General features: G+C 43.1%; 1 protein-coding gene across 1 annotated transcript in view; it reads left to right on the top strand.

The window, feature by feature from the left end:
- Positions 1–11379, top strand: part of ADAMTS12 (ADAM metallopeptidase with thrombospondin type 1 motif 12) — a 148629-nt gene extending 137250 nt beyond the window's left edge. Inside the window, exons 21-24 of the mRNA XM_033085057.2 lie at positions 1938–2111; positions 3660–3806; positions 5548–5701; positions 8089–11379. Of these exons, the coding sequence (XP_032940948.2) occupies positions 1938–2111; positions 3660–3806; positions 5548–5701; positions 8089–8324 (711 nt within the window). The 3' untranslated portion in view covers positions 8325–11379. The remainder of the gene's footprint in view (positions 1–1937; positions 2112–3659; positions 3807–5547; positions 5702–8088) is intronic.
- Positions 11380–19238: the final 7859 nt, after the last annotated feature.

Raw genomic sequence — 19238 nt, 5'->3', positions numbered from 1 at the left:
AAAGAACTGTGTTTGAGTCCCATTTTGGTATTTTAAGCTGTGTGAAGAACACCTGGAAGGACTTTGGTGACTTCTTGAAACATTTTGTATTCATGAAGTCTGAAAATTGAGTTTCAAACCACGGGTTATTTTTCAGGACTAAAAAGAGATAAACTACAAATTTCTGTTTTAAACATTTTTGATTTAATAAGGCGAAAGATAGATGTCTCAAACTTTTCCAGTGCAGATCATTTCTGTGGACAGTGTTGTTGCCATTGGGCTAGAGGGCAGATTGATACAAATAAAAGGTTATAGTTACAAAACCTGTGTTATTATTGAGCTCTTAGACATAAAATTGATTTGTACAGGAATTACATGCCTCTTTAGAAAGTTCAGGAGAGGGTAAGGCTTTACATAACTACATTTAAGCCTTTGAAATTAATTTTAAAAGATACATAGACATCCTGCCCTCCCAACTGCAGTAGGGCAATTTCACCTTTACTTTTTCTTCATAAATGTCATTGCTCTTGCAACAAGTGAATGATGTTCATGTCACAAAAAACAGCTAGCAATCAAGTTTAATGATAAAATATAACAGGAAGCAAATTTTTAAGAATGTCAGACCACTTATGAAACAAGTTTGAGGCAAGAGGCTTCTGCTATCAGATTTGTATTACCCTCCTAATTTTCCATCAAGTGAGCTATACAAATGTAATTACAGTTTCATAGATTAAAATGGTTACATTTTGCTTGCTTTACAAGTGGCAATTGTTTTTTATTACTCATTTCCAACATTTTTAAGATACATTATCACAGCAAGATGGTTGGACTCCCTGCTGGTGCAGTAGAGCTTTTTCTGTTCTTCTACTCTCATTTAATTTTTCTCCTCCCCTAAAAGAAAGGTGCATCAGACTAAATCCCAGAGTCTGTTTTTAATGCCAGCTATAATTTGCATATATTTTGCGAGTGTCCTACTCAGTTTCTTACGCAGTCACTTCTGTCTGGTGTTTCTGTCCAGAGAGACAGAAACCTGTCCTGTGGACAAGAATAAGGATTACTTTTCCATCCATTCTTCATCTCCTAGAAGAAGTATTACAGTCAGGTTCCTTACTCAGCTAAAGAATGTTTATTTATGCAAAGGAGAAGAGCATCATTTGCTATTACATCATAGTGATAAAGGTGAAAGGTCATACGAAAAACTTTCGGGGCTGCAGTTGGCTTTAATTTGCTTTAATTCTGCTTGAAGACAAAATGCATATTTTTTCCTTATCCCTGGGGTACCAAATTCAATTCTTCCTCAAGAGCAGGAAAGGTCCTGAATTTTGGTGCCTGGAGACAGGACCTGGTGATGCTGCATGAGGCTTGGAAGAAGCTCTGGCTAGAAAAAGGAGACTGGAAGGGTTCACTTAACTCCTCTCCTCAGCAGAGCTCTGAGCTGAGCAGTGATTTCACAGGCTGTGAGTGAGGCTCAGGGTGCCTCTCCTCTCCCGTTCTCTCGAGTTGAGGTTGCTCTCGGGGTGTGGAATCTCCTGGTGCCATGGAGGTGCAAGGAACGTGAGGGTTGGAGCTGCTACTCACTCCCTTCCCCTCTCTGAAGCAGACAAGGAACTGACAATATCCCTGCACACAGAATCGATAATTTGTACTTTTTGCATTATGACTCTTTCACTGTGGCGTTTTGGAGATAGCTGGCAACATTTCCCAATTAAATATGTATCCACCTTATTAATGGCCATAGCAGTGTAACAGGGGAAGTACTCACATGGCATGTTCCAAGCTGCTGTGAGGAAAAGCACAGTGTTCAAGCCTCACAACAGATTGGTGTTACAGTGAACTGGAAATTCCTTCTGTTCAGGATGCTCAAAGCTCTGGCTGTCCTCCTGCTCTGGGACTGGGAAAGGTACAGCCCCTCAGCAGAGCATCATGTGGAGATGCGCCCCTCTCTGTTTTGTGTACAGTGCTCTGTGAACTGCAGCGGAGGCTTCAAGACGCGAGACGTTCACTGCGTGGATGTTCGGGAAAAGCGGCTGCTCAGACCTTTCCATTGCCAGTTACTCAGCTATAAGCCACAGCTCAACACTAGCTGTAACACAGAGCCTTGCTTGCAATGGCATGTGGAGCCCTGGAGTGAGGTACTACTCTTTAAAAGGTTTGTGAATCAACAGTTTTCTTTCAGGTAGCAGCAGCTGTTGGATCCCGTGCTGTCAGGTAAACTGCTCCAAGGAAGACACGCAGCTGGTGAGTTATTGTGTATGGCTACAACAAAAATCAGCACAGGTGTTCATAAGGCTTCACAGAATCATTCTTAGGCATGCATGTGATTTACAGCTGGAGCTGTAAATTACCATATCCTGAAAGAGAGAAGCAGATGGCCTGGAAGAAATTTCTTCTAGCTTATCCTATTGGATCAGTAAATGTGGTTCATTTAGATTAATTCTTTCTGTTACTGATGTAATATTACCTTCACATTATGGCGAATTTGGAATTTTCCTTTACACTTTTTGGAGTGAAATTTTATGGAGCAAAGGCTTAGACCAGACATAAGAAAAGTCTGACTTTCAGGTCCCTTTGTAATATAAATCTGTGCCTACAAACTCACAGGCAGCTAGGCACATATTTATTTCAGCTGAAGCATGTGGCCTGATAATATTTTGGAATTTAACACCACTGAAAGTAGCTCTGGAAAAAGTGTCACAATGTTTGCAGCCTCTAGATGTGATGCTTTGGGATTTTAAGGGATGTGATCGCATTTTCTTTACAGGGCAGTAACAAATCACACCTGGAAGAGACTAGGGTAGGCTGTCAGAGCAGTCAGCAGGGGTTGGAAAAATAAAAATAGCCAAATGATTGCATTTTTTTGTCAATTAAAATACTTTATAAAAACGCTAACCCAACCCTGGCAGTTGTCCTCATGCTAAGGACACTGGATAGAAATGGACTGAAAAGGTTCATTTACCAGATGTCGAATATATTGTTCTGTCCATAGGAGTGCAATTCCTTGTAGGACAGTAATAATGCATTATTCAAAATATATTTGATACTTTATTTCATATCAGAGTATGAAGTACTTTGTGAATTTCAGGCAAACTCTACTACATACTTAGTGAAAAAACAGTAAAAAGTCAGTGGATAAGTAATTCTAGAATGTGGACAAAAGAATGTTTAAAAAATAACTTGTATCACTATTTTTGTGTGACATTTTTACTGCCAAAGAGTTCAATTGTTGTATGGATTGAATTTTAATATCCCTAACCATCTCCTAAAAATGAGGTGCTGCATTGTTGTTCTGTCTTCAATTAACATTGCAGGTTAATCCTGCAGACATATGACTTCTCATTCTTGTGTAGGTGATGCTGATGAGCAGTTCTTTGTTACCAACACTATGCAGCCACTTCTACTCTGCCCTTTTGTCCTTCCAGTAGTATGTAACAGCTTTTTCTCAGTCTCCTTCCAAGCACATGGATAAGTGTCTCAGTGCAGAGCTTTCCTTCATGTCTGGACTTCAGGACCAGATGTGCAGTCTAGCCTTTCTAGTACGCCGTTCTAAACCCATGGGCCTGTGACCTTGGGTTCTTTTTATCTGTGGTCCCACATTTCTAAATGAACATGTCCAACCGTCTTTGTGTTCTGTTTCTGGTTTCTCATCCTCCCCACCTGTGGCCGTGCCCCTGTTTTGGCAGTGCTCGCGGACGTGTGGCGGTGGCCGGCAGAAGCGGCACATCTCCTGCCCCCGGGAAGGGCACTGCGACTGGACCCAAAGACCTGGTGCCATTGCCTCGTGCAGCAGGCAGCCTTGCACCCTGTGGGTTCACCAGGCCTGGAGCCCGGTAGGATTCAGTTTATTTCTGTTTTATTTCTTGGGAAGAGTTGGCCATAATTGGTTGTATTATCCACTTGTCTCTGAACCTCAGCGCCTGTGGCAAGTTCAGTTTCTTATGCACAAAAGCTGCAAGAGAAGAACTTCTGAAAACATTACTGAACTTTTCACAGCCAGCCCACACCTATTCCTTCAGGTGATAGATATTGTAGCTTCTACTTTTCGTTGCTGTATTCGATGTCGTTGAAACCTGAGATTTTTTTATCTTGTCTAAGAACAACCGAGTTTTAACATTAACATTTTCCCACTGCATGTTTGTTTGGGCAAGTACAATATTCCCCAAAGCTGTTTGGAGGATCACCCAATCCCCTCCAATAGCATCAAACAGTGGAAAATTTCAAAGGGAAATTCTGAATTTTGACCAATACCCTCTTACTTAGTACCTGGAAATCTTTTTGACAAATACGAGATGTCTCTTTGGGGAACCTTCTGGTGTCTGCTATACATATTTATCTATAAAAAACTGGTATATGTAATAAACCTTTCCCTCCAGTTTCCTTAATAAACATTGCATTCATTAGAAGTACTCCTCACAGCAGAATGGAATATGGAAGGAATGCTAAAAGCAGAAGCCACAAATAGGAAACATTTAACGTTTAACTTCTAATTTAACAAATCAGGAGTCTCATTTAACACAGAAAATTCAATGAGTTGGTTTTAACACAAAGCCATTAGGTGGGACATGACTATAATGTAATGTAGAGTTAGTGTAACACTTAACTATGGAAGTGATGGTGCATAAAATAAGCAATAGAATACCAAACATTATAGCCACTATTTTACTTATTTATTAAACACATATTGATGTATTCATTAATACTTTTACTTTATAATAGTATTTTAAACATCAATACAAAGTTGTTGCAAGAAATCCTAAGATATTTCAATGTACCTCACACCAGTACTATTGTGCTTCATGTGCAGAGATACACATTAGACAGGGGATAATTTGCTGAAAAACACAGAGGTTCCACTCCTGTCTTCATCTCTTGTACTTCTTTACTGACATTTTCTATCTGCTGAATTCTTTATCTCATTTATCTGTTGGCACTATTTATCTGTAGAGAAAATAATTTAAAACTAATTTGGATTCTCAGATGCTCTGGGAAGTCACAAGAATTAAGAATTAACTGCATTTACAGGATGTAAATGTAGTGGAAGATATTTTAAGTGTTTGGATTTTATGGCCTTCTGTGTGCAGCCAGAACAAGCAGCAGTTCTTTTGTGGTCATAAAGAAAGGGTAAGCTCTGTTTAAAAGCCAGGAAAGAAACAAAACCTTATTGGGTTTTTTAAAAAAAAAATCTTAGCTTGGTCGTTTATAAACCTAACAATGCAACTTAGAAAACACAGGAAGCAAAAACTGTCCTAATTTGTACGAATTTGGCTTACGGGTCTCTTATACTGTAGGACTGGTATTACAAATCATCCTGTTCCTCCTCTGTAGGAAACAGTCCTCTCCCCCTATTTATACATTCCAAGATGCTGTATTTACTATTTAGCCTCTACTATATCCTGTCAAATCTGGCCACAATGCACCTGGATGGAGCATAGAGCACATGGAGTACTGTAATGCCATTGCTTCTGGAGCACATGGCAGTTTCAGCTTCCTGTCGCATCACAGCTCAAATATTGCCATATTACAAAATTTCCATGTAAAACACAATTATGTATGTCAAAATTATTCTTTCAGTGTCCTGTTTCTTGTGGAGGGGGCATTCAACAAAGAACTGTGAAATGCATGAATACAGAAACTAATGAAACTGAAGATGACAGTATGTGCGTGGAAAAAGCCAAGCCCCCAAAATACCAGAAATGCAATCTACAAGAGTGCAGGAAAAATACAGGTAGAGTAATACACCTTCATGAAACAGTTTTTTCCATTTTTGCTGAGATTCTGCAAAAACTGGGATCTGGCTCAGTCAGCTTCTTTTGAGTAGTGTGGGCTCAGTAATTACAGGTCACCCTGGCAGGCTACTGCTCAGCTGCTCTGTTGGCAGAGCCCCACTGCTGTCTCTTCCAGCACTTCTGGCCTTGTGTTGCCATGATGGGGAGTGCAGTCTCTGAGCATGCATCTCTAATTTATGATGACACAACCAAATTAGTAGGTCTGCTTGTATTGGCCTGTTTTAGGTAACTCAGGCTGCAGTGAGGGCTGTGGAAGGACGCACAGTGAGTCCAAACAGATTCCATTTCTTCAGATAGATCCCTCTTTGGAAGCTGTAGATTCTGGACTGGGAGTGCAAGCAAGCAAATTCTTACAGACACTGTAAAAAAATCAGTGTCCCACAGGGTGAGACTGTCCAAAATCAAGAGGTGGAGAGAAGTATTCTTGTGAGGGTGTCTTGAAGGCCCAGGAGCCCAGCTGTGTTTATAGCTCAAAAAAAGAGGCATCAGGGGAAGGGCAGCTTATAGAAGGATACACATCTTTATATGTAGTCTGTATAGTGCTATATCCAGCGGATACCCTCTGGTAAGAGCAGCAACAGCTCACAGCCCTTCTAGAAAAACTTTCAAAAGGCTTTTGGAAGATGATTTTCCCTATTAGTCAGTGCTAAGGGTCTAATCTGACAGTGAGACAATGGTTTCAATCCTGAGGGTAGTGCGGATCTGACATGCTCTTGAGAGTGATGCATCACTCCTGCTCCTGTTGAAAAAGTTTTAGCACACGTTTTGCCCGGGGGTGGATTGGTCTGCTTATTTCCCGTCCCTCTCATGTTCAGAAAGACAGATTCAGATAAACACTGCCTACACATTAGTAACAGTTATTTCTGTGAATAAAAGCTCAAGTGGCCCATAAAACATAAGAAACACCCTACTGGGCAAGCACTGGTCCATGCAGCCCACCCTTATGTCTCCAACAATGGCATTAAAAAATTCTACTTAGCAGGAATGCAGGAGGTTGGTGCTTTCCTGAGATTCACTTCCTTGATAGTCCTCCAGCATTCCCAACTGACATATATTAGGGCTATTAAAAGTTCTCCATGTAGTGCCTTTTTATTTAAAATTTTACTAGTATGTTGCAACTCTTTCTGATGCTGTGAAGCTGTGAAAAGTTGTCTAAAGCTGATCTGAACCTCCCCTGTCCCAGCTGCAGGCCATTTCCTCTTGTCCTCTCACTGTAGGTGTGGCAAGGTAGGCTGACCCCACCTCACTACAGTCCCCTTTCAGGTAGCTGTACAGTCCCCTGGATCATCCTTCTGACCCTCCTGTAGATGGGCATTACATTTGCTAATTTCCAGTCAGCTGGAAATTCTCCACTTAAATAGGACTACTGGTAGGTGGTTGGGAGTGGTTTGGCAAATTCTCTCACCAGTTTTCTCTTTACTCTGGGGTGGGTCCCATCTGGGCCCATGGACTCATGAGTGTCTTAATTGGCAAAGCACATCCATAACAGTCTCGTCTTGGATTATGGAAGATTTGTTCTGTTTCCTATCCCTAACTTCCAGATATGGGGGCTGGATATCCTGAGGACAGCCACTCTAGAGATTACATCCTGGTGTGTAAAAAACTGCTTTCATCTGTTTTAAACTACCTTTATAGAAGTTTCCATTGAGTTTCGCCAGTTGCAGTGTTGAGGGATTTGCTGGAGAACAGCCTTGATAATATGCCATCTTCCTTCTTTTGCACACCTTGTCTTCTCACAGCTGAGGACTTCACCGTGTAGTATCTGGCTCATCTCAGTTCATTAAAGCTACCACAGACGTACCAGCATGGTAGTACGGACTGCAGCAGTCCCTGCCATATTCTGATGTGCAGGAGTTAAAGCATAGCCAAGCTGAACATGCAGTTGCACGTGCATTGTCTGCACTCTCCTGCCTGCCCTGGCTGGCTGTGCAGCACCCTGCCAGCCCATGCTGCCTGCTGTAGGGGCAGTTACAAGAATGCAAAAGTACCAAACTCAAATCCCTGTTGCCAGGCTTTCTCAGGCAGTCCTTATCAGCAGAAAAGTCAAAGTGGAAAACATACATCAGCTGTGTCTGCCACGAAAGTAAAGTCTCATTGAACAGTCGCGAGTGCTATGTTTTCCAAAACAGAAGTTCATGTGTTCACCAAAAGATCCTAGAAGTCCAGAGGGAGGTCAAGCTGACCCATAATACAAGGGAAGAGAAAGCCACCATAAATAAGACCCTTAACAGACACGACCTTCTGGCATAAATCAGTTCAGAATTCTAGAAATACTGGGAGTCTGACAGCAAAACACAGCTAATTCTTGTCATCTTTTTCAATACAGGGCTACCCTGCAGCAAAGACCAGCTGTCAGTTCACTTCTGCCAGAGGCTCAAAGTCATTGGCAAGTGCTTGCTGCCATCAATACAGACTCAGTGCTGCTTCACGTGTAGCCAGCCCCGAATACGTAACAAAGCAAGACACGGGGATCAGCGAGGCTTCAAACAACAAAATTACACTAAATCTAGAAGAAAACCACCTCAAAACCAAGAAAACATCAACCAAGCAGCTTGGCACTAGCTGGTTTTTTCTTGTTTCCTTGAATAGAGCTTCTGTTTACAGGTTTTATGTTCCTTATTTTTTTCTGAACCATCCAGCATAAATGGAAATCTGAGATCAAAACTGGGAAAACACATCACCTAGGGTTATAAGTCATAATATACTGCTTCAGTTTTTTATCTGTAATAGTCCAAAATTTGTAGCTTAATTTTCAGTGTACCAACAGCTAGTACTTCTTAGGCAAGTGTAGACACTAGAAACAGGCTTGCAAGAATTTTCTGATTTTTTGTAATGAATGTTTAACTTGCTCTTCCATCTCTTTTCCAAAATCCACTTGAAACACCAGCACTGCTTACTCAAGAGCATTTAGTGAAGGTGGCCCCTGAGGCAATAGACCCATACCTGTACCATGGGCCAGTTCTCTTTATGCTCACTTGCCTTTATTTTTCAGGAATCAAGGTGAAGCGGCAATGTTCCTCTAAAATCATTGCTCACTTCATAAATTTAAAAGCAGAGCTTTGTAATATCTGTCTATGATAGGCAGGATTAATTGAAACATTGTTTTTTTCAGGAAAAAAAAGTCTTCTCTTAGTACTTGACTGAACCTCTAAAGGATACCTCAGCCATAACCTGTTCCTGACAGTTTTCTTCTGCTACAGATGTCTTACTGTAACCTGGAAACCCGAAACATATGGGCTGTTAAGTCCCAAATAAGTTTTAAGCAGCATTTCTCGGTACCACAAAATCCAAGATATTTGCATCTACCACCTTAATAATCATAGAATCATTTAAGTGGAAAAAGACCTTTAAGACAAGAAGTCCAAACTCTAAACCATGCCCCTAAGTGCCATATCTGTGTGTCTTTTTTACACATTTAGGGCAGAGACCAGCAATATCTTTTAGACAGTTTTATACATTCCATCTGATAGAATAATTTCAGCATAAAGAAAAAATCTGGTTTTGCAGATCTTCTGCTAGACAGGCAATAACATTCTTAAGTATCATCTTAGTTTCTCTCAGTTTAAAATCAGCTATCCAAGACCATTTAAAATCAGAAAAGGTAACCAAATCAAATCTATGGCCAGGTATTCAGAGACAAATCATATATGTCAGCAGGACATAAAAAGCTGTCAGGAAAGTGATGGAGCATAGAGGTTGTATCAGCTTGTTTTACAGCAGAAATTTAACCTCAATACGTATCCTTTGGAAAGAGTGGTGTTCTCTCTCTCTTGACTTCTCACTTCCACCAGTGGTCAGCTCCATTTAATTCAAGAATGTTACAGCTGCTGAACAGAGAAACCAGGAAACTTCGCTGCAATGGTTTCCACTCTTTGCAGCACAAGGAGTAAAGGAGTCACATAGTGAGAAAGCAAAAGATTTCTTAGATGATGTAGGTAAGGACAATTGGAAAGTTGAGTCTTTTGCATTTAAAAACTGACGTTTTTCTGTTCTTTGACAAATGGAAAAGGAAGGAAGGAGCAATGACCTGGCCAGCTAAACACTTTTGCTGGTTTCATGTTAACTTATATGATAGAATTGAACTTTACAGACTTAAGCCTTTCCTGCAGCTTCAAATGCAGCATGCAGGCATTTCAGCTGGAAATTTCCTGTATACATTTTGAAATCAATTTTACTCTATCAGCATAAAGGCCAACTAGCAACTGGAAGCTCTAATTCACACAGATATTCAGTGATAGAGCTATCCTTTCATCCAGTATCTCCCAGCAGAGCATAAGCACACATTCACAAGAGCACTCTACCACCTCACTCACAGCAGACTTTTCCCCAAGTGCAAATCCATAATCACAGTGGAACTGAGGGCTCCTGGGACAAGAGTCTGGGACCCAGAGTAGTGTCTACATCACTCAAGCCTCAGGCATGAGGGCATCACTAGCCAAATAACATATCTGTTTTTAGCTATGCTTCACATAGCTGTTGAAGAAAATGCCAAAATAAACTTCAGGGAACCAAGACTGGACCTTTTGAACAAAGCTGAGCATTTTGAAAAGAGCTGGACAAGAGCAGACGTTTAGATGCCTTTGGAATTCAGTCCGATTTGGACACCTTGGTTCTTCTGGCTTTTTTGAAAATCTCAGATTTGCACCCTACTTACCTTGCAATTTCAGATTGCAGGGAAATGCACATTTTATGCAGTATTTCATGGGACACATGGTCATGAATCCAAGTGTCACTGTGGTTACAGAACTATGACTAGCAGTAGCTCTTTTTCTAGACAGACCTTTATGAAAGTTAATAGAAGTATTTCAGCCTGGATATAATGTGTTAACCTAATGATGACCGTGAGTCAAATTGTCATTTTTCAAAAGTTTGTGTCCTTTGGCTAAGGACTTACTTCTACACTTGAAGTCTCTGGGAGTTCAAAATATGCAGCATGGTAAGGTTAGATTTATTAACCTCTGTGATGGCAATATAACCCCAGTTTTAGGTGCTGATAAAATCCATTGTTAAAAATGTGGTGCTAGGTTAACAGACATGGGGATGACTTGCAATGGTGCATGTGCGTGCATGCACACATGCTTACAATAATATGTCTGTGGTGTTGCTGGCCAATGCCACACATGATGCTTTTTAAGATTCACTGTTTGCTTCTCTTCTTCTGGGGGCTCTTTGAGCAATAGAAATCTGGACAGTTCTTACTCCTCTGGGCACTGAAGTACTGAATCATGTGCTGGAGCAGAGGTGTCCCGTGTGATTTTGAAGGGATTTGGGCAGGGCTTGGGCTCAGGCTGCATGGTGTAGAGCAGTTCCCTGGCAGCCAAACAACCTGGACTGGTGGTGCTCCTCACATTCCTAGAAGCATTCTATGGGATTTGGGCGGGACAAAGTTCTGAGTGAGATTACTCTGTGCATAGAGGCACCTGCATAATGTTTTATCCATGGAGGTCAGAAGAAGGAGGCCACAGGTATGTGAGCTAAAGAGAAAGGAGCTGACTGAGTGGATATGGTGCAGTTGGAGGAGTTGTCCTTGGTGCCTGCAGTGGATATGGTGCCTGCAGGAGTTGTCCTTTCCAGTGCTCCTTAGGGCTAGTATGGAATTAAACCATTTCTGCCTTCATTGTTTGAAATAACACCCTAGGCCTGGCCTCCCTGCCTCTCAAATACCTTGCAGAGCTGGCCTGGGATGCTGTTTCATGTAGAACAGTAAGACATTAGAGGCTCTATCCCAGGGTTGGTATTCTGCTTTATTCTTAGGCTTCCATGTGGTCAGAGCGAGAGATGGGGATAAAGAGAGCGAGTCCACACGTGGGCTCAGGGTTTTCTATGGGTCAGGAAAGGGGAGGGGTCAGCCTTGGCTTCAGGCCAATCCCATCGCAGGGGTCAGTCCATTGGTCTTGTAGGGGTTACAGGGTTAAAGGGACATACCATTCCTAAAGCAGTAGGGTAGTGGGTTACAACATCTCACCCTTTTTTTGTTTAAAAGAAGAGAGAAAGGTATTAGGTTGTTAAAAGGAAAACAAACATTTTAAAACATGTTAAAAGTCTCTGAGTCTGCCGGGAGGTCATCTTCTGTGTCAGTTCTTTCTCCTCTCCGGCGGCGTCTTCTTTTCGAAGCAACTGCGACTTGCTTCTCTTCCTCTTCAGCTGGAGCTGGTTGTTTGGGGACATAAGGCTTCACCCATTTCTGGGGAATCCACCGAGGGCCTGAGGGAGTGGATACGCACGCATAACCACGTCCCCAGGTAACAAGCTCATAGGGACCTTTGGTTTCCCATGTTTCTGGATCCCTAATCAAAACTGGTGGATGCTCAGACAGCTTGAACTGTTTGCCACTGTTAAAATGACGAACCACAGGAGGATTCATGTTTTCAAATGAACAGTTCAAGAAATTGATAGTGAACAGGGCTTTACACAGCTTCTGCTGTGGAGACATCCACACAGTTGAATTACTCTGTCTAGCCAGAACATGCTTGAACGTCTGATGTGCACGCTCAATCACAGCTTGGCCTGTGGGGGAGTGGGGGATGCCTGTCTTATGTTCCACTCCCCACTGCTGGACAAATTCCAGGAACTCCTTGGACGCATACGCTGGGCCATTATCTGTTTTGATTTCCTTAGGGATCCCCAATACTGAAAAAGTTTGCACTAGGTGTTGTTTGGCATGCACAGCTCTTTCTCCTGCATGGGCAGAGGCATAAACTGCACCTGAATATGTGTCAATGCTTACATGAACATATTTGAGGCGACCAAAACTGGGAATGTGTGTGATGTCTGTCTGCCACACCTCACAGCTGCCAAGGCCTCGGGGGTTAACCCCTGCACCTAGCGATGGCATGGCCTGGAGCTGGCAGCTGGGACAGGTGGCCACAATGGCTCGAGCCTGACTCCGTGTTAGCTTGAACTGACGGATCAGACCTGGCACATTCTGATGGTATTGCTGGTGGCTCAGCTTTGCCTGTTGGAAGATGTCTGGGAGGCGTGCTTGTTCTGCTGGGGTGGCAAGGGAGTCTGCCTGACGATTCCCTTCTGCGATCTCACCTGGCAAATCGGTGTGTGACCTCACATGCATCACATAGAACGGATGTTCTCTATGAGAAATCAGATAGATTAGTTTTGACAGCAACCTGAAAAGCTGCTCATTGTCAACCTCTTTGAGCACTGCCTGCTCCGCCCTGGACACTACTCCCGCTACATAAGCCGAGTCTGTTACCAAGTTGATTGGCTCTGAGAACTTCTCAAAAGCTCTTACCACTGCAGCCAGTTCAGCTACCTGAGGCGAACCCTCCACAAACTCAACATCAGCTTCCCAATGCTGAGTCTGAGGATTTCTCCAAGTCATCACCGACTTGTGGGAAGCCCCAGAAGCGTCTGTGAACACTGTGAGAGCTTTGAGTGGTCTCCGACTCCTTTTCTCACGAGGAATGAGGTGGAATTCCTCATTGAACAGCTTGTGAGACGGGGCATGGACTGATATTTGTCCACTGTAGCTGTCCAGAGACAACTGGAGACTGGCATTGCTCTGGAGCAAGTGCTCGAACATCTCCTTTGTCAGCCTCTCAGGAGAGTTCCTTCCCTCCTCAGAGAGTTTGACTGGAAGGTGAATACATGTGAAGTCACAACCTGCCAGCTCATACAGTCTCATCCTTGCCTTACGAATCAGCTGAGCTATGAGTTCTTGTGGCTTAGTGATGGTTTTGGATCTTTGGTGGGAGAGGAAGACCCACTCTATGATTAAGAGCGAATCTCTCTGCCCCTCAATCCATTGGAATATCAAACCGTGTAAGTGTGGTAGTTTTCCCAGAATTATGAATTTGAAAGGCAGTTCAGGCTTGTAGCGATGAGCCTGCCTCTCTGCCAGAGCTTTCTGTACCTTTTCGATTGCAGCTTTTGCCTCTGGGGTCAGTTCCCTGGGAGAAATCAGCTCTCTCTCCCCCTTCAATAAATTGAAAAGGGGCTCTAGGTCCTCATTAGTGAGGCCTAGCCAGGGCCTAACCCAATTCAAAGACCCACACAAGGAATGGAGATCTGCTAAGGTCTTTGGGTTACAATTAATGTCCAATTTCTGAGGAACAATGGTCCTTGCAGTGATTTCCAGGCCCAGGTACTTCCAAGGTGGCATCCTTTGGACTTTATCCTCCTGCAATTGAAATCCAGCAGAGGTTAAAACCTTAACCACTAGGTCAAGCGTGTGTTGGAGTATAGAGTCATCGGGGGCACACACAAGCAAGTCATCTACATAATGTAGGATGATGGCTTCCTTTCTCTGAGCACGCACTGGAGACAGCAATGAGGCCACATACCACTGGCATATGAAAGGACTACACTTCATCCCTTGAGGGAGCACTTTCCAGTGGTAGCGCTTCATTGGGGCTTCTCTGTTGATAGTGGGAACAGAGAAGGCAAACCGTGGAGCATCTGCTGGGTGTAAAGGGATTTGAAAGAAACAGTCCTTAATATCTAAAACTGCCAATTTCCAATTTTGAGGGAGCATCGTTGGAGAGGGCATCCCTGGTTGAAGTGATCCCATGTCTGCTATAATTTTGTTTATTTCCCGGAGATCATGTAACAATCTCCATTTGTCTTTCCCTGGTTTCTTAATTACAAATACTGGGGAATTCCAAGGACTTGTAGTTTCTTCTATGTGTCCTTTTGCCAATTGTTCTGCTACAAGCTCCTCCAGCGCCTTAAGTTTTTCTTTACTCATCGACCACTGAGCTGTCCAGATTGGAGAATCATCTAACCATGTCAATTTGTGGGCAGGGCGCTCCTCAGTGGCCGCCTTTAAAAATCCTGAGGACTTTTGGGAATTACCATTTTCATTCCCCACTGAGACATGGTATCTCTTCCCCACAGGGGGCACTTATAGTCTGTAACAAACGGACGGACACTAGCTATTTTTCCATCCGGCCCCTCAATTTGCACGATGCTTTTTGATATTTTTGCCAATTTGATTCCCCCTATACCTTGGATTTTGCCTGCCACGGGTTGCAATTCCCATTGTGACGGCCACATCCTTTCGGGTATGATCGTCACATCTGCCCCTGTGTCTAGCACCCCCTCCACATGGAGATGGTCTGAACCATGGGTCAGATTGCATGCCACAGAGGGTTTTTCCTCACCCACCACCTCTGCCCAATAGACTTCAGGTGATTTTCCTTCTGCTGTGATTTCCTTTGGAACAGGGATGGCCTGGGCGAGGATTTGCCCCTCATTCAGGTAATAAGGTGGTTGTGAGCAGCGTGCTAAGAGAACGAAACCTGAGACATTTTCCTTCTTGGATAATGGAAGTAATTCCATCTCCAAGGGTGTGTGTGCTGTGTCCCCCATAACTAAATACTCACAGCGCAGTTCCAAATGCAACAGCGTCAGGTCCAGTGAAGTGCTAGACAGATCCACTGTAATTGCTGTCCACTCTGTTGACATAAAACAAACACCTTTAGTGGTCTTAAGATTGAGACGACCAAAAGGCGTCCAACCCTTGCCAATTGAATGTTTAACATTAATGCTATCATTAATCCCCACACCATTTGTCCCGTCCTCCCCCTTAGTTTTAAAGAGAGAGGTTTTTTCCCGTGTGGAACCCGCAGTATTTATATCTTTGCGCGTTATGGTATTTATGGCGGGCACGCGCTGTACACCTAGTTTTTTTGTCTGTTGGTTTTCTTCTGTTTCTGGCTGTGTGGGCAATCCCTTGCATAGTGTCCTGTTTTCTTGCACTGGAAGCAGGTGATGTGCTGCAGCTGCTGTGGTGGTACCGGTTGCTTCCTTGGTCCTGGTGTCATCGCTGCTGCAGATCGTGAGTGTGCTGGTCCTGGATTCCTCTCTGGTGCACTGAACAGTTCTGCTTTTCTGGTGCAGGCTTCTATCATCTGTGCTAAGCTAGGTGGTGCGTCGAGGGGAAGACTAAGTATGACTCTGCGACATGATTCATTAGCGTTTTTCTGAGCCATCTCCTTCAGTAGCTCTGCCTGCACCTTTGGGTCCGAGACTTGTCTCTCCACCTGTGCACGGAGGCGATCCAGAAACTGCAAGAAACTTTCTGAAGGAAACTGTTTAATATTAACATAACTACCTGTAACTTCAGTAGTAGGTAATTGATGGAAAGCTTTTTCTGCTGCTAGAGAGATCTTATCCAAAACAAATTTAGTTAATAAACGTGCCTGTTTATCAGGGCTTTGGTACTCTCCTTCTCCTGTTAGGTGTTCCTGTGTAATATCATTATTATCCTCATCTTTTGCACTTTCTGGGCTTTGTTGTAGTTCCTGCAAAAGCACTCTTAAAGATCTTTTCCAAATACTTTCCCACAAATCAAATTCCGAAGCTGAAAGTAAACATCTGAATAAATCCTTAATATCATTAGGTACCATCTCATTAGAACTAAATGTTGCTCTTAAAAATCCTTTAAACATTTCACTGTGTCTGCCAAATTCTCTTTGAATCTTACAAATTTCCTTTTTATCTTGGTATGGTAGTGGCTGATATGTTCTCCTGCCATTTCTCCTACCCGTATAAATGACAGGAGCCACAGATGGGATGGGCTGTATTCTGGGCTGTGTTATCTGTTGATTATGTGCCTCCACCGGGACAGTGTCCTGAGCGATGGGCGGTGACGAGGCCGTTATCTCAGAAGGAGGTTGTGTAAAACCTGTAGAACCAGTTTTTCCACACCCACCCCCACCCCCATCTGTGCTAGCCTGATAGCTTGGGGGAGGGGATGGCAAAACCTGAATAGAGTGAGAATTGCCCTGAATACTCAGGGGCCAGGATGAGTTTGGAGAGAGGTCTGAGGGTGTTATCAAGGGAGAAGGAGTATTATGGGAAGAAGAAGAGTTGAATGCCATGTGGCTGGAGCCATTTTGGGGTCTGCTTTCAGCCTCAGTACTAAAAGACACGTGGCTGTCAGCATGAGTTGGAGAGACAGAGGAGTCAGATTTCTGAGGTGAAGAGGGAACACATGCAGAGGGACAGATACAAGAACTGGTTGACTCTGAAGCAGTTTGCTGTGGCTGCCTGTTATTTCCTGTTTGAAGTAAAAGTTTTCTAATTTGCAAAAATATTGGGATGAACATTAAGGCTTTTTTATCTCCATGTTCGACTTTTAAAGTTAATAAATCTCCAATTTCATTCCAAAAGAAAACCGAATTCATATCTGCCAAATTAAGATCAGATCTCTCTACAGACAGCCACCTAGCAAACCTATGTAGTTCTCTGTTAGTAATAATCACATTTGCAATTTTTAAAAGTTCTCTAATTTGTGAAGCCACGCTCTGTTGCAAAGTAGATTGCTGTGTACCCATATTTTTCACAGCAATTTACTCTAATATCTCACTACAAAGCACAGTTAAAACACAGTAAGAGAAGGCTGCTAGTTGCCGGCAAAACTGGCACCTCCCCCCCACAGAGAATCACAGGCTGCAGCAAAAACGGCGCCTCTCTTTGAAATCAGCTGTCTGGCGTGATACTGTACACACGGCAGAAACTGTTTCAAGGCGGCCTTGCTACCCCCACCAGTGTCTCCGGCTGCATACAGCTCCAAAACCCCCAGGGAGGACGCTGTGCAGCCCAGCCCCCCGCACCTCGATTTTACAGAGAAAGCACCTCAAAACCCCCTCCCCACGGAGGAAAATTTATACTTACCACTCTGTGCGAAGTACCGAGGAGCTGAAGAACTGTACTTTGTAATCTGTTCCTGAAAACCGACCTCCCTTGGGCTGGAAGGTTTACCGGTTTCGTCCCCTTAAGCTAGACCTGCTAGAAAGCAAGTTTCGCCCGCAGGGTAGCTGACTTCCCGTAGGCTTCCTAACCCTTCTAAGGGTCACAGCCTCTCACGTGGGTTTTAATTTAAAAAGCACCACGTTACGGGCGGCAACTGAAATAACACCCTAGGCCTGGCCTCCCTGCCTCTCAAATACCTTGCAGAGCTGGCCTGGGATGCTGTTTCATGTAGAACAGTAAGACATTAGAGGCTCTATCCCAGGGTTGGTATTCTGCTTTATTCTTAGGCTTCCATGTGGTCAGAGCGAGAGATGGGGATAAAGAGAGCGAGTCCACACGTGGGCTCAGGGTTTTCTATGGGTCAGGAAAGGGGAGGGGTCAGCCTTGGCTTCAGGCCAATCCCATCGCAGGGGTCAGTCCATTGGTCTTGTAGGGGTTACAGGGTTAAAGGGACATACCATTCCTAAAGCAGTAGGGTAGTGGGTTACAACAATTGTTTTCTTCAGGGAGCTGTTATTTCATTTGAAATTAATAAAAAGTTAATAAATTATATTATGGATATTAGTCAGAATAATCTTTCTACCCAGGGAAATGCAGTCATTACTGTTTCTCAGCTTAAAACTTCATGGAAAATACTGTGACAACATAAACCATTTTAACAGAGCAGTGCCGCTGCTATTATGACACAACTGTTCTTAAGTAAAGGTGGATTTAGGATGTGAACCAGATGGTCATTAGTCCCAAAACTGAATTGAATATTCAGTGCAGAGGTGTGTTATTATTATATTCTCGTATTAGCCCAAGACACATCAGCTTCAACAGATTGCTCAGGAAAAAATGTGTATTTGCCACATTCACAGCTTGTTCTAACATTTCAAGATTTAAAAAGCAAACTATGATGACATATTTGTTTCAAGCTTCAATAAATGGTGTTGCATATGTTTGATGTCTCTTGTATTTTGTGTTTCCAGTGCAAGAAGATTCGTACAATGGAACTGCCAGGAAAAAACAAAAGCTTAAAAAATATATTTTATGTTGCAGGGATCCCCATCACTGAGTTGTTTTAGTGCTTGATACTCCAGCATAAAAGTGATCATTAAAATGTGTGAGGGGAAAAAGCAGAGGAATAGGGCATGGTGCTAAGAAAAATATACACTAAAAGGCTTCATTAGCTCCTATGAAATAGAGGAAATCTTAACACTTCTAGTCTAAGGAGATATGTTTTAATTTGTTGGTAGCAAGTGTGCCTGTTGTGTCTATTGAAGAGTTGTATACAGTATTACCATGCCCTTTGCCCCCCACCCTGAATCTTCTCAACACTCAAGTTTTGCCAGTCCTGCTGGTACTTATGCCCAGAAACTTGATCAGACCAGCGCTGATCCTTGACATGCTGCCCAGGAGCACAGCCAGGCTTGGGCAGAGAGATGTGGGGGTTTAGAGAAGCCCGTGCCTTTTGCCCAGGCCTCTGGCCACAGGCAGTAACTTCATTGAGGTGGCCAGCACCCCAAAACACAGTCTGGTTTGCATTTAAAAATGGCTGATTCGGTCTATTATAGAATGAATTATTTATTTAATAGACAGAAAACTAACAGACATAAGACTTAAAACAAATACTACAGAGGAATAAGGGCAAAAGGAGACTATTGGTGGGTAAATACAGCAGGAGGTTAACGGTACCTGTTAATGTTACATGTAGTGAAGAAATAATATAGATTATTTTGTATGTATCTTACTATCCAGTTGTTGGTGGAGCATACATTG

This window comes from Catharus ustulatus, chromosome Z (genome assembly GCF_009819885.2).
Source record: "Catharus ustulatus isolate bCatUst1 chromosome Z, bCatUst1.pri.v2, whole genome shotgun sequence".
In the NCBI taxonomy this organism is placed as follows: Eukaryota; Metazoa; Chordata; class Aves; order Passeriformes; family Turdidae; genus Catharus; species Catharus ustulatus.
The sequence above is the reverse complement of the archived record's forward strand: the minus strand, read 5'-3'. Positions and strand labels throughout refer to the sequence as shown.